General features: G+C 43.3%; 1 protein-coding gene across 5 annotated transcripts in view; it reads left to right on the top strand.

Moving 5' to 3' along the window:
* Positions 1–13,889, top strand: part of MTUS1 (microtubule associated scaffold protein 1) — a 241,572-nt gene that overhangs the window by 210,269 nt on the left and 17,414 nt on the right. For 4 of the 5 annotated variants that reach the window (XM_083169551.1, XM_083169568.1, XM_083169559.1 and 1 more), the window contains one exon: positions 3,100–3,166. In XM_083169551.1, the coding sequence (XP_083025677.1) occupies positions 3,100–3,166 (67 nt within the window). Of the gene's footprint in view, positions 1–1,571; positions 1,762–3,099; positions 3,167–13,889 lie in introns of those variants that run through there. The other variant, XM_083169587.1, reaches the window with a different exon arrangement.

A 13,889-nucleotide genomic window follows, 5' to 3' on the forward strand; every position in this document is an offset into this window, starting at 1 on the left:
GTGGTTTCTCAGCAGTTCATTGCCATGTTTACCATAAGGGTGAATAGGAAACTTTCAGCCTTCTGCACGTGGTTGTGGTGTTTTGTAGGTTTATACAGTTGAGTTATTTTCACGCTTGGGAAAGTTATTTATTGTTCCTGCTGTGTATTGTTTGTCAAACGGTGTTACAGGATTGTTATGCTACACAGCCATATTGGCATACGCAACACCATTCCTCTTAAATAAACAGCTCTATAATCTATGTCTATCAAACTCAATGTTATTATGCCAGTGACTGATCATAACCACATTCCAAGTGTTATCTTCATTCTTTGTACTCTGGTATGACTTGAGTGCAGTGAAAGGACTACACCAATGTATTTTATGTCTGGATATCAGAATAAAAAAATATATAATTATAAATATACAGAATTGGTGAATGACATGTACTGTCTGTGAAAGATGTAGTTTCCATTAAACACACTTTGTGTGTGTGTGTGTGTGTGTGTGTATAATTAATATATATACACACATATATACACACACACACACACACACACACACTACTGTTACCTATACTGTTGCTATACCAATAGGATGTCTATTTGTCTTCCTATAGGCGGAACACGCATATAGGCAGGAGTACAATATACCCGGGGTTGTCAGAGTTGTGGCCACAGTTGGGAGTCCTTCTCTCACACACTGCTCGCATCTATATGCCGAGAGGGACTTGGGGCATGCCAGCAGCTCACAGAGTGCTGACCATGCCCCATCAGCAGTGAAAAAGGGAGAATTGTCAGGTGCGCTAATGTAGATTAGTATGTTCATGCAATCTGGAACTTAAGCAGTCCACCCCACAAATATGGTGAATACCACCAAGCCAACTGCGGTTTATCTATCAAGCCTGTTCCCGCTCTGCTCCTTGTTTATTTTTTTTTTCACAGGACATGGCCACGCCCACTCCGAGGCCCCCTCCATTTTACCGCCCCCAAACATGTGCCGCCCCTAGGCTGGTGCCTCACGTGCCTAATGGGAAATTCGGCTCTGCCGACAGGCGGTATTTCATTTGGTTGCTGTGCTAACCACTTTCATAAATCCTTATTTAGCCTAAGGATTGGGGGGGGGATGGGAACATACTGTACTAAATATCAACTGCTTATACAGTGATTCAGGTTTTTGCTCTTTTTGTCCTTTGCTGCTTTAATTTGCTAGAAATAAATGATATCACCAATATGTCAGTGATGTCGCGAATCCCCAGGGAATTCATCCACTGTATACTAAATTGCTAAATGGAACAGAATAGTTAAAAGCTGCAAATACGCTATATATTTCTCAGTGCAGTTGAAGGCATGAAACCTCAAGCTTCATATATGCTAAATATAAGCGTCACTTAGCACTGAGCTCAGCCTCTCCCTCGCCATCCAAACTGATATTTGAGTAAGTGGCAATCGATCAGGCTAATGTCTGCCTCTCGTTTTTCATATTTGAAAGGGGTTGTGGCTTAAAGTAATCACTGGCTGCTGGTGCCAGGAGCAGGGACTGCAGTATGTGTTAGGAGCTGGGAGGGATCAGTCCAAGGAGCACAGGAAACCTGCAAAGCATGAGTGTCAAGCAGACAGGCTGAGTCCTATGGAACTCCTATCAGCTGCTCTTTAAATGTGGCCAGACAAGTTTTGGCTGCAGTGCGTCCTCCAGGAGTGTACACCTTGGGAATTCAGAAGCTGTAAAATGGGTTGTTCAAGCAGCAAACTGTGTGCCTACTCCCCGTGTGCTGCAACCAGGGTAATTCGTGTGGTTTTGGTTTTATTTATTTTTTTAGTTTTGCTTTATTTTTTTAAAAACCATATAACCATTTTTAGCCTTTTATCATGGAGTACTTGCTGCAGCAGAGGGAGCATTGCCAACGTAGGACGCTTTGCAAACAGCAGACCGTTGCAGGGAGCAGTTACTTGTTCTCTTATTACAGTACTGTTTACATCTAGTTGGGTCTCCAGAAGGATATTACACACAAGCGGTGAGACTGATAATATTCCTTTGTCATCCTGGGATTGCCATGTTCTTCATAAGAATGCATTTCCCCACTGTCTGCCTCTGATGCATGCTTTATCATAATATTCAGCCTTTTTTCTTTAGAACTTGTATTTACATCTGAAAATGCATTTGCTTTGTTATGCAAACTTGCCTGTCTCTGCAGGCATAATGAAATAATGCGCTCAGGGGAATAGATGTTCCTCATTCCATTATACTAATAAGAATTCCTCCTCATATACTGTAGGAGCTGATGTGCTGAGTAAGGATGGGGCTGAGGGGACATGCTCTTCATATAACACTGAAATGTAACCCAATCTATAACCTGACCCCAGCACAAGTCCTCTCCTCTCACCTGATATATCTTCAGTGACCGTATATCCTCCCTCACCCCTTCCTTACATTCATTTTACTTTAGATTGTAAACTCTTAGCCTGGTACTCCTTCGTATTGCCCCCTGTAACATCACTCTCTTGTAATACAATGTACGTGTAACTTTGTATTGTAATGCCAAATCTATCCATTGGTTATATATTAATACAATGTTTGCTTAGCAAGAAATAAACATAGATACATCTTGTGGATCAGTTTGTTAGTGGAAAGAGTCTCCACTTGGCAAGCGATGAATCTGCAGTTTTTGTTTTTTTTTAGTCAGCTGCTGTTTTTAACATGATTGTTTCTGTTTGCTGTATTATATTGCAGCGGTGGTTTGGAAGTGGTTCATGTTTTTTCTTTTTCAATTTTAATTTGTTTCTCGTATGTTTGGATGGAAAGTTCTACTACAGCGGAATTTGCTGCGCTATAAAAGAAACTATAAATAAATACTGTTCCTAAAGGTTAGAGAGGTATAAAACCAGCACAGCCAGGATTTCTTCCCCTAAATGATCTGTAAGTTCCCTGTCAATCACAAACTTGTTTAAATTCTTTCCCTGAGGGCATTTTGCTGATCGATCTGGTACTGCAAATGTATTTGCTGATCTGTAAGGTTTCATAGTCCTGTTGGTCAGAACCTCTGGCTTGTGTGATATGTATTGTAGTTTAGGTGTAGATGGTTTGAGACATTTATTCAGCAATTATTATTATTTGTTACAGCGCGAGGAAGCTCTGAAGAAACGCAAAGAACTGTCTCAGGAACTTTTGAACTTGCGTGGGGATTTAGGTAAGAATACATCCACTGTAATATACCATTGTGCACAATGCATGTTTGGTATACCTTTCTTTTGTATGTTTGAAGTGTCCTGTTAGTGATGTTTGTAATATGCAGAATAAATGTACTTTTTGCTCTTTTTAATCCTGCCAGTATAGCTGATATGAGGTAAAGTTATATGTAAGGAATCCTAATTAATTGATTTCTCTCAATTGTTTACACCCTCGTTATTTTGATGTCAAAGAGTTAAAAGATTTTCAAAGTCTTGTAAATGGCTTTCCCCCTAAGGCAGATTCCCATGGAAACTCTGGAGTTCTACATTTCTCTAGAGCCTGTTAGTTGACCCCGGGATCATCAGATTCCTGGCAGTTATCTCATTGAGGCACAGCTCAGCCTCTGGAAACAGGTCCGCATTCTCCAACCTTCTTCCTCACAGGGAAGCCAATTTTTTGTCTGTCCAAACCCATCCCACATACGTAAACAGTATGTCTGTGAGAGTGATGCAGAATATCTCAGTGATTCGTTACCAGCAGGTATTTGGAAGCCCAATAATAAACATAAGGTGGCTTAACAGTGACTGTTAGATTCCATTTCACACATTTTGCAGTGATCCTCTCACCTTGTACTTCTATGTCCAGTCCACTGACAGTTTTGCATATCTGTCCATACTGCAGCATCATGTGCCCTCTACTCTGCCATGCCTCCCTTCTTCCCAATTGCACTTACCCAGTATCTCTGTGGTTCCCAAGTAGCCTTCTCTGACTGGGTTCTGCTTGCCACTGTAACCTGTCCTGTGTTCATTCACGTGCAGGATGAACAGTATGCGCTCCATAGGTCAACACTCAATACATCAACCACTGTTGGTCGGGAGACCATAGGTCGACACCTTTAAAAAAGGTTGACATGGCTTAGGTCGACAAAAAAAGGTTGACGCAAGCAATGGGTCAACATAGAAAAGGTCAGCAAGCGTTTTTCATAGGGTGTGGTATATGGTCCTGACAGTCATTAGCCCGACGTCGGGATCCGGACTGGCCGGACTCAGACAGCGGGGCAAGCGCAACAGAACTGCGCTCGCCACGCTGCGGGCACAGTTACTCGCTACGCTCGCCACCTATTCTATTCTCCCTCTATGGTGGTCATGGACCCCCACAAGGGAGAATAGCCGGCGGCCATTGGGACCCAGAGTGTCGGGGTTTTGACGGTCGGGATCCCGACGTCGGGGTAATGACTGTCGGTATCCCGACTGTCGGGAAACTTTTTGGCACACGATGAAAGTAATCTGTTCTGAACTCCAAAGCTTGCTTACTCAGGCCTATCTTGCTGCATGGCTCTTCAGTACTTTTTCTGTTACGTATGTCCCTGCTTGCCTAGGATAGACCAGTGAGCCTGATTTAATTGGCAGGGAACGGGTCTGTGGGAAAAGGGCACAATCTGGGGTCACACTCAATGTGGAATCGGGGAGTTTGAGTGGTAAGCTCCGATCCTAGGTGCAGGAAAATGTCTACTTTAGGTAATTACTTGACAACTGGCCACTCGGTAAGCCTTGTGGGTAATTGAATATACCTGCAAGTAAGAAAGCTTGCTGGAAGCCTCGTTGTTTCACACGCAAATACAGTTGTGCTTTCAGTATACACTAGGATCTCTATATTCTACTTAGTCCAAAAGAGAGATTAAAGGTGTACAAGGTGATCTGTAATAAGTAAATAAGTCACTGGCCAATGTGGTGACCGCTTCCCTTTAAGCAAAGTATTGCTGCAATCTCACTGATGGCTCACATAACTTCTTAATGGACAGTATGGTTATTAGAGCTAAACCAATGTGTATTCCCTCATGGTTTCCCCTCCTAGAGTGCTTTGATCAACCAGCTCTGAAGATGCACATCCAGTTTTGTGAATGTTACCAAATTGAATCCTTTGGGGTTCTATCAGTAACGCATGACCACAGCCATTTTACCATGCATTTACAGATTAGAACAATTAATATCTTATACTAGAATCTTGCTGGTTAATGACCATTATTTGTTGCTGAGGTAAGCTTACACATGACCGTGTAATGCAAGATTGGGCCAAACAATGCTAAACAGGGCTGTAATCATCACTGTTATTTTTAAGGCACCCTCCAAACTCTGCAGTGCTTGGCAGTAAGTGTTACACATTATCAAAATAAAATCTGGTACTTGTTTCCTAGCACGGCGCCTACGATATTCAGTCGTATGTGCAACCCGAAGCGTGGCGAACGCAGCGAGCCCGCGAGGGGCGGCGGTACACGTCCTCTGACCTTTTCATACCCCCACTATCAACGTCAACGTGGAGTTGATTTTATATAGTGTGGCGAGCCACCGAGCCCGAAGCGTGGCGAGCGCAGCGAGCCCTGCGAGGGGACATGTATCACTTTACATGTACTCAGTGGGGCTTGCTGCGCTCGCCACGCTTCGGGCTTGGTGGCGCGCTGCGCTCGCCACACTATATGAAATCAACTCAACGCCAGCGTGGATGGTGGGGGTATGAAAAGGTCGGAGGACGCGTACCGCCACCCCTCGCAGGCTCGCCACACTTCGGGTTGGCGTTGATAGTGGGGGTGCTTTTAACATTGTTAGCACCCATTATGGTGCTTATACAATTAATAATCTTATAGGGGGGCCATTCAACATTGAAAACACCCATTAGGGTGCTTATACAATTTAAAATAGTATACCATGGCATTGTATGCCATATACAATGGTATATGATTTTAAAATTGTATAACATCGGGTGCCATCGCATCAAATACCATTGTAAGGCTTATGGTATACTATGCGATGGGCGCCGTGCTAGGAAACAAGTACCTAAAATCCTAAAAAGTCCCAATCGCATAACCATTAGAGGCAGGGCTGTTTGAGGAGCTACCGACAAAGGTTAGATGTATATAGGTATATAGAGAGCAGGTAGGGGGAGGTAGGGTAAGCTATAGGAACGGGTGAGCATTGAGAGTGCTCCGGAGAGATTGATGGTTCAGGCAGGGCCCAGTAGAGCTGCACAAGGGAGACTTTGGAGACAGTGGGAGATGCCAGACATTGCCAGTCCTGACACTTTTGGGTACCAAGAGTAGACAATTGTCTAGTTTGGGAACAAATGTAGATACTCAACCAATGTCTGTTTTATTTATCATATGTAGTATGATGAATTGATAACTGCTCCCAAATCAACACTGATGAACAGTAATATTAATTTCCAATAGAAATGTGATGTACTGTATGCTGACCCCTTACTAGAACACCAGTGAGCACTAACCTTGAGCCCCTAATCAGATTATTTGGGCAGTTAATCTCGTCACTCTCATTGCTTGATCTTTGTCCACATGTTAATCGCCAAAAAAACTTGAATTGCTTGAGGGATGATGGCACTTTCTGCCAGGCATGTCTGTAGAAGCATTAAATCCTTTCCTAAATTTATCGAGTAGAATATAATTTGCTGTATACATTTCAAGTGTTCCCTGAAAACTCACCTCTTCAGGCAAGCCTATCATATTTAAGTTTTACACGCATAACCCTCTGAGGCACTTCTGTATTATATAGCTTCCCTTCTGGACTTGTAACTTGGTGGGACTGCTATGGTATTACTGATGCCTGTCCTTGTGTTTCCCTCCTATATCCCTATAGATTGTAACCTTACAGCAGGGCCCTCTAACCTCCAAGTCGGTCTGTCTGTTACCCAGTTTGTTTTATCACTGTCTACTATTGTAAAGCGCAACGGAATCTGCTGCGCTATATAAGAAACTGTAAATAAATAATTATAACAATTAAGTTTCTCTTTTTTTTTTTTTTATATAGTGCTATCCCTATTCCTAATCTGAAACATTACATTTTGGAATGTTATTTGATGTACATGTGGATAAGCTTATTTGGTTTGTAGTTTTATTGGCTGTATTTGTTTAATGGGGGTTGCTCCTACTCTTTTATAACCATCACAATAATCTCTACATAATGAAGCATTTTTATTTCTCAGTTTACATTTAATAACTTTGTGATGTCATACCTCCTTATTTAGCATCATGGGTTAAATTCCCAAATGAACAGTGTGTTGCTAAACTAGAAATAGTCTCTGGATTAGGTTACACATTTTCATTTTAGAGACTATCTTTTACAAGTGTATAGTTACTACATGTTTTTTGTCACAAGTAGACTGTACTGTGCCGGAGATGACATACGTACTTTTTGCAGTATTTTTGTATATTGAAATGCTAAAAATAGCCCCTTATCTATAGAAGTACCCTTTTGGAAAGACAAAAAGCTGTGGAACACCTCTTATCATGCTGGTGGCATTCATGTCTGTACCAACTGGCCTTGCAACGACCTTGTCGCTGTTTATAAACCTTGTCAAATGATTCTTGTTCTTAAAGCCTTAAATAGTTTTGTTTGATGGTAAAACACTTCCAGGCATATTGTTTTGCGAGTAGTGAGCTGTGGGAGGAGGGGTTTTGATTTCAATTGTTTGTGTGGTAGAAAGATTCAGGGTTTGATGTGGAGATATATACATTACATACACTTCTTGTAAAATGTATTGTAAATTAGCACATGCAGTATGGGTAACTTTTTGCGACTCCGTTGGACATAGAAGAAGTTCATTGGGAATGTATTTATGCAGAGGGCACCCGTGCAGACCTGCATGATCTTACAAATGCGCTTTCCCACCTGCTATAGGGAGATAAAAGTACTGATGATAGTGTGCTGCATAACAGCCCTATAGTCAGCCTATGCCGTGGTCTACACATCTAGGATGTATCCTATGTATAGAAATATGCATCTTTGCTAGGATATATCTTTTTGGCCATTTCACAGCTGCAAATGGTCACTGAGCCTTTAACTGAAAATGAACAAATGGGTAAAATTGTGTGTACGATTTACAATGGAGTCCTGGTTTTTGTAATGAAATGCTGCTACTTATCATCCATAATCCATTCCACACAATAAATGCTGTGGTTATACCTCACTGGGGTGTGCCCAGCACTTCCACACTGCAGCCTATCTCGTTCCCTGCCCTCTTTAATGCAAGAGAACACCATGACAAATGCCCCCTAGTCGAGCAGCAGTCATGTATGGTGATAACCTCCCGGTTCAATCTCATAATGCCCTAGTAAAGCACTGTTTAAAGGGATCATAAACTAATTGAAACATCTGAGTCAAACAGAGAAACACTTATATTCATGTGCGTATTAATGGTATACACATTTCCATTTTATATATTTAAAATCATCTAGAAATATAAAACCTGACCAACACTGTCATTTAATACCCAACCCATGTGGCCTGAGTAATTCCCTACAATAAGCACACTTTCAAAGGAATTTAATCTGTGTCAAGTGATGCAGCCTCCCCCTGTCTGTGTGTAATCCTTGGGACAGGGGTCTGCATGTGATAGGAGTGATAGTGGGCTTTATGTGTTTGGAGATGTGGAAGGTGACAGAAAAATATACGGTACTTATGTATTATCTGGGCTGCCGATTTTTTGATTGTATGCCTTAACTTAAGGCATACAATCAGATGCGATATCGCATCGCATACGACGCGATGACCCGATTTTTCCATAGGATTCAATGTTAAAATGGACTGAGTCCATTTTAACATGGAATTAAATGGGAAAAAGGGGTCCTTTTCATACCCCTACTATCCAAGTGGGCATGGAGTTGGATATAAACCTGTGGCGAGCCACCGAGCCCAAAGCGTGCCCCGCGAGGGGACGGTATTCTGTGTCCCCTCGCGGGGCTCGCTTCGCTCGCCACGCTTCAGGCTCGGTGGCTCGCTACGCTCGCCACAGGTTTATATCCAACTCCATGCCCACTTGGATAGTAGGGGTATGAAAAGGACCCCTTTTCCCATTGAATTCCATGTTAAAATGGACTCAGTCCATTTTAACATTGAATCCTATGGAAAAATCGGGTCCATCGCATCGCATGCGATATGGTCCGATGCAATGGACCCGATTTCAAAATCTGCAGCCCAGTTAGTACATAAGTACCAAATATACATACAGTAGGTCTTTTGCTCGGAGCACTGCCTTGTAAATCACTGATGCAAAAGCTACTTACTGTCCCAAGCTGGGAATTACCACATCATCTGCATGGCCCAGGCTAGTTCAGGAGTCCTCTTACTCGGCCAGTGTTATTAATGAGCACGAAACAAACATTTGGACAACATTCAAGAAGGTTAACCTGACCTGGCTTTTATGATGTAGTACTGTAACTGTTTAGGATATTTTTGGTGGAGATTGCTTACACTATGGAAAGACTTTCCATGGCATAATTTCAGATAGGTTTTCTATTTTGATGCCATTCTTTAAGGAACAAGGACTCCTGTATCATATAAGTGAGTTTTTTAGATGAGCCCATTCCCGTCAGCAGTCATTATCTGTTTCCTGCCCCCTCTTCCTGTAGATCTGCATGTAATACAGTAATACTGCACCTGAATATAGACTGATTTTAAGGAAGATTTCAATTGGGCACAAAAAATTACTTGAACCCAGGTTTGGATTACCATGGCAGCTGCTCATATGAGGGGTAGGTGGTGAGTTTTGGGGGGTTGTCACACTCACACATACCAATGCCGCAGAAGCCCAGCTACCAACGCTTAAGGAAGGACACTGTTAATTGGAAACTTCCAATTACCCAACATTTGTTTATTACTTCCAGGCTTGCTCTGGAAGTGCGTGAAAAGACGCAGTGACTTCTACAGAAATCGCCACATTTCACTTTTTCTCCAATTGAATAGGAAATCCCCATTGTTGTGGGAAAAACACCATGGCATTTTATTTCCTACTTTTAATAGTATTCCCACACCCTGTGCCCAATTTTGGATTACCACTGGAATGTGCAATCCTGATACCCACTGTATCCCATTAAATCAGGGCTGGGCAATTGCGGCCCTCCAGATGTTGAGGAACTACACATCCCAGGATGCTTTGCATTAGTTTTACTATGTGGCCATGCTGAAACTGATGCAAGGCATGCTGGGATGTGTAGTTCCTCAACATCTGGAGGGCCGCAATTGCCCAGCCCTGCATTAAATAGAAAGTGGTGGAGGGGTTTTCAGCTTTGAAAAATCCTTGGGTGTGTGTATGAGGAAACATCTGTGCTAAGGAAGCTTCTCATGTTTACTATAATAACACAAGGACCTGTTGGAGACAGCAAAGCAATAAGGAGGAGTACGTTACACCTTGCCCTATAGGCAGGAAGACCGTGAGCGGCCAGCTTTAGAGATTTGGGAGGCTCTTGTCCTTGCTCACCCAAGTTGCACTGTCCAGTATCTGCACACAGCCATGGGCACTGTTTTAGCTGCATGTAAAACACATTGGCACGTCTAATCCAGGCGGTTATCCAAATGTCAGGCTGCTCTACTATAACTAGCACCCAACCCCCCTCCGCCCACACGATCATTTACTAATGTCACCAGCAACACACAAGTCATGCAATGCATTTTCCCTTTATTTAGAAATGATTCTCACAAATTCATAAGCTGGTTAGAAACTTTCTTTTTTTATTTACTCTAGAGATAATACACTTGTTTACCAGACTTGTTTTTCAAGGGGTCTATAAATAAAGTAACTTATGAAGTGTTAAGGTGCCCATACACAGTGCAATGAAGTCCGTGCTTTTAGTACTAGATTGTATGCTTTTTGTATTAGATGCTATGCAATGTGCTTTTTGTACTAGATACAGTGTAGATATGAATCTAGTACAAAAAGCACAGGCAGCACATACTTTGTGCATGGGAGCACACATCTCATCACACTGCCCTGTCGCACCTTTAGTGTTACAATGTGCATGAGAAGGCAAGTTCTAGAAGTACCATCAGTATATAATTATTATTATTAGCTTTTATTTATAGGACGCCACAAGGGATCTGCAGTGCCTAATTACAGAGTACATAAACGAATAAAAAACCAGTGACTTTAGCTGCCCATACACTTATCTGATTTGGGCCGATGTCGCCTGATCCAGACAGATTGGGCCAAGAAATTGGCCCAAATCGAATGTGTTTGACACCCCTTGGACCCGATGCGTGGTCCCGTGCACATTGCAGTAGGGAGGTCAGACCAGACGCACATAAAATCGAATGGATCGGACCCATCAGTGGCACATCACGGGTGCTTTTTAGCGCGCGTGATGTGTTGCGTCTGATATGTAGGTGTGTGAAGCACTGCTGGCACACAGCTATGTGCAGCAGCGGGGTCCGGGCGGCGACAGGAAGCTGATAGCGGCATTTGCAGGGCACTAAGCGCTGCTGAATTAAAATATTAAAAAGATTGGTCAGATGCTGATTGGTTGAGAGAATACCCTTAGCCAATAATCAGCTGGCCAGTCTTTTCAAAATATTATTTTTAATTCAGCAACAGCATCAGGCCCCCGCCGACCTGCAAATGCCAATCCCAGCCGCTGCTTGGACCCACGGGCCCAGACCCTGCCGCTGGCGGCTCTCCGGGAGTTTTTTTACATGCAATAAATTGCATGAGATCATCAAGTGTCAAATTGTAAGCAAGCCTCCTGAGGAGGAGGAGGCTCTTCCAGCTGCCTTCACTGCACTGACTGACTCACCGCTGAACTCCTCAGCAGAGGAGTTTAGCACAGCAGTGTATCAGCTCTTCCAGCTGCACCCTGCTGAACTGAAATCCTTTGCCCATGTGGACGTAGATAGCGACGGGGACTGGAGGGTGCGGAGGTGCAGGGTCAGGTGCAGGCTCACTGTTAGGGGGCAGCGGGGTTGGGAACACATTTCTCCCTGCCAGCCTGTAATTACCCCAAAGGTGGCGGGGTGCTCAGTGGTCAGCACCCTGCACTAATATTATATACTTTAATAGCCATCATGGGATTAAAATGCTCCTTTTTATGCAAACTGTCCTTGGAAACCAGTGATTCAGCCTCTCCGTGTTAGAGTGCAAGTTCTGTGCTCTTGGATACCACTCACAAATGCTAAGTGGGTCTTGGTTCCTGGAAGCTTGATGTCTCTCCTATGAAGATTAATTGTACAGCAGCTGTACAAGTGTCTCCCTTCTAGCTATTACTTTATAATGGCTCTTTACCAGATCTTATGTAACCTGTATGTCAAGCAGGTTACAGCCACATATGACAGCTGAAAGCCATAGACATGGTGCCAGATACAGAGAGGGCATGTGAGGTGAGATAACCGGTGCCGGGAAAGTGCAGCCGACCCTGTGGTTCCCCCATAGGAGAAATGTATTTTATAAACCAATTTGTACTATCTGCATATAGGCAATGAGTGAAATGTATGCAGCTGCAGCATTCTAGACACCTTTTATATTATTAGTATGTATAAAGGTCAAGTAAAGTCACTGTATATTAAAATCAGTAGTGATGGGTTTGAATATATGATGTGAAGTCACAGGAGTTACTGTGTCCAGTCCTGTTTCCTGCATTGTGTCACAGGCTGCTGTGTTAGGAGGCCGGTACTCTAAGCAGCAGCGTCTGAGTGACCAATGTCAGTAAGGAATAATTGCTCTGTCTCTCATAGAGTGGAGAATAGTTAGTCATAGCTTCCAACAGTTTAACTGTCAAGTCCAGGGCTGGGTGCAATGAATAATATACTGTATACTGTTTATATACCTTATATTTACAATCATTGAAATTTAGTGTCCGTTTTGTGAGCAAGAAACTCCCATACCATAGTTGCCTACCTTCCTGCGTTCTGCAGGAGACTCTGCTAGACTGAGGGAGATTGCGTGTATTTCCATCTCCCTCATTTCACCTAGCCCACATTGCACTGTTACATTTGGGGGGGAAAAGGAATGCATACATCCCAACTTCTGAATCCTTTGGAGAGGGACACTCGTGGAGCGCATCGGCGCATACGCTGAAAAGGGTGCATGGCCTATGCAAATGAGGGCGCAGTCTGGCCGCACCCCCATTTACCGCCCTTTGCGCAGCTGAATAGATGCAGCGTCTAATACCCTCAGGCTGAGGGGGGGGGGTGGGATAATCTAGGGCGCTGTGATTCGAAAACTTTTGAGAACCACTGGTGTAACCTATAAGCAAACTTTTTTTTTTTTTTTTTTTCTTGTGTTTCCCTCCTATGTCCCTATAGATTGTAAGCTTGCAGCAGGGCCCTCTAACCTCCAAGTCTGTCTGTTGTTACCCAGTTTGTTCTATCACTGTCTACAATGATAAAACGCAACGGAATGTGTTGCGCTATATAAGAAACTGTAAATAAATAATGAAGTTCCCACCCTCCTGCATAAAACCTGACCATCTCATCCTAACCTGTTTATGCTAACCTCTCCCCCTTCTGTGTCACTCCTGTCTGTCTAACCCTCCCCTTTAGAATGTAAGCTCTAACGGGCAGGGCCCTCTGTCCTAATGGGCCTTTCTTAGAATATATAAACCTCTGCCACCCTGATAATTGCTTCTGTGTCCTGTTCCCTGATGCAACTATCCATATTTACCATGTACTTGTCCTAAACGGTCTTGTGCTGTAATTCGTTGTGTTTTTGCTCATAACTATACTCTGTAAAGCGCTGCGGAATATGTGTGCGCTATATAAGAAACCGTGGTACTTATGTAATATCTGGGCTCCCGTTTTTCTTATGAGACCGCGTCCCCTCGCGGGGCTCGCCACGCTTCGGGCACGGTGGCTCGCTGCGCTCGCCACACTATATAAAATCAACTCCATGCGTAGTTGGATAGTAGGGGTATGAATAAAATGGGGTGCATTTAACATGGGAGCCCAGATATTACATAAGTACCAAAACCG

Source organism: Crinia signifera, chromosome 1 (genome assembly GCF_055691185.1).
Source record: "Crinia signifera chromosome 1, ASM5569118v1, whole genome shotgun sequence".
NCBI classification, from domain to species: Eukaryota; Metazoa; Chordata; class Amphibia; order Anura; family Myobatrachidae; genus Crinia; species Crinia signifera.